The sequence below is a fragment of the Diaporthe batatas genome (genome assembly GCF_019321695.1).
Source record: "Diaporthe batatas strain CRI 302-4 chromosome Unknown Contig00028, whole genome shotgun sequence".
NCBI classification, from domain to species: Eukaryota; Fungi; Ascomycota; class Sordariomycetes; order Diaporthales; family Diaporthaceae; genus Diaporthe; species Diaporthe batatas.
The window spans coordinates 97934-100080 of record NW_025408575.1 but is presented as its reverse complement, the minus strand read 5'-3'; the positions used below and the strand labels follow the sequence as shown (position 1 = coordinate 100080).

At 55.9% G+C, this 2147-nt stretch overlaps 1 protein-coding gene across 1 annotated transcript; it reads right to left on the bottom strand.

Annotated features, from left to right (window-relative positions):
* On the bottom strand, positions 1 to 1563 carry KVR01_013525 (uncharacterized protein; the record flags this gene model as incomplete). Its single annotated transcript, XM_044794370.1, has 2 exons — positions 1 to 368; positions 453 to 1563. 2 exons carry the CDS (start codon positions 1561 to 1563, stop codon positions 1 to 3), a joined length of 1479 nt encoding a protein of 492 aa, XP_044637453.1.
* Positions 1564 to 2147: the final 584 nt, after the last annotated feature.

Here is a 2147-nt window from a genome sequence, read left to right as displayed (position 1 = left end):
TCACGCGGGAAAACGACAGATATTGTGAGAAGAGGGGATGTAATTATAATATGGACAGTCGGACTTACACTCCAGGATCTGCTTTCCGTCCTCGGTGAGCACATAGAAGCCGAAGTTGTGGCTCAGAGTGATAGCCGATGCCCCTTGGCTCGGTACCCCGGTAATGACATCGCCGCCATCAGTGAACCGCGCTGGCAGGTCGACGGTGCTATCCTCGAAGTGGCCGGTCGAGCCCTTCACGAAGCTCACCACGGCGCTGCCGGAGTTCTTCAGTGTCACCACCTGCACGACGCTGTTGGGACCCGAGGGCGATGCTGCAAGCCCACGTGCTGCATCCGTTTCGAGACCTGATGCCACTCCCACGAAACCTGCCGCCGGTCAGCCTGTCAGCAATTCGTGCCTCTTCCAGGTAATTCCGCGGATCAAAAGAAATCTGCTTTGTTGTATCTTACCTGGAGTCCATGCCAACGGTGTCTTGTCATTGAACAAGTACTCGTCAATGTTCTGCGCACGGTGGTAGTACAAGCGCAACTGCGTCTGCTCAGCAGTCCACTGGACGGGCGGATCGTCGCTGGAGCCGTTGACATACGCTGCTTGCGTCAGGGCGAGAGGCGTGCCGATGTTCGCCGCAACGATCCGAGTTGGGGGTTCGGTCCACCTCGGGCCATTTACCGCGAACAGATCGCCACCAGTCCCCTGGAAGACGACGATGCGGTCCCCAAGGCACCCTTTCGCGCACATGTGCGCCGCCGCCGCCAGCCCTGACATTGGATTCGCGGCGACTGTGACGCCCCAAAGTGGGCCCTTGGACCACGTTGATAAGTCATCCGCCGTACTCACAAGGTCGCGGATGTTGTTCTCAGTGTCCAAATAATAAAGAGCAGCGCTGAATGACATGTCTTTGCCAGCGTCGGCGCTCTTAAAACTGGCTGCCAGCGGTGTCGCGTTCATGGCCCCCACCGCACCCGCGGGGAACTGGGCCTCGATATCTAGTTCCCCCCATACTCTCTTGCCGTCGACACCAGCGGCATTATGGCTGACGTGAAGCGTCCCATTCCGTTGGTAGAAGATGGCTCTGCGCTGTGCCCCGGTGCTGTCTGTCCAGTTGACCGCGCTGAGCTGAGAGCCCAGTAGCTCGGCCTTTGCTGCCGACGATGTTGACGGGGACGGTGAGGAAGTCTTGATCTGGCGGCGCATCATCCCACCCACAACTGCCCCGGCGGTGGCACCGATGAGGAGCAGCACGACCAATACTGCGGTCGTCCAGAACCATGCCGGCCGAAGTCCGCATATTCTTCTGCTGACTGTTGGTCTTAGAAACTCCACATGCCGAGGTTGTAATTCACGGTCGTAATTATCGTAACAATCACCGTAGCCTGCTTTATAGTGATTATAACATGAAGGCCCGTATGGTTGGTTGCGGGCATATGCCCCTCTGTCTAGACTCGAGACTTCCTTTCCCTCTGAGTAATTGACGGGAATCTTGTGGGTGTTAAGTTCAGGACTTGGAAATACAGCCTGCGGGGCATCAGAGCCGTCGCTGAAGCTAGAAGCATTGGACATTTCGAAATTAAATATTAATAGTAGTAATACTGAAGTGAGCGTGGCCAGCGCATACTCCAGCAGTCACTGCACACAAGTAAGGGATGAAAGAGAATAAAAATAGAGACGGCAGGGGTAAAACGTGAAAACGGCATTCCCCGTTGTTGTTTAATATTGAACATCGTCGATCAATTAATTCTTCCCCCAGAGCATACCTAGGTATGCAGCCTGGGCTGACATCCTGTGGCCGTTGGCCGCTGAAGCCGGCCAGCTCAGAACTCTGACAAGGCAGATCCTTCGTAGACCACGCGACGAGCCAAGCACACCTACCCCGACCCCTTCTCGACCCCACGGCCAGGCATCCAGGCTGTTCCTCCATTCACGTCGCACACACCGTGGTTGCAGTTTCACAATTTGCACAACCACCCATGAGCCGGCCTCGGATCATAGTCGGACTAGCAATTTAGACGAGGCTTCGATGTGGATAGGTTGGCGAAGCAAGGCGACTGACGGCATTCTAAAACGTGAAAGGGCCTCTTCGATGCCAGCGTGTCTATTCGGGACCGAAGTTCGGCACCGATCGCGTCCGCGTCATATGAGCGATA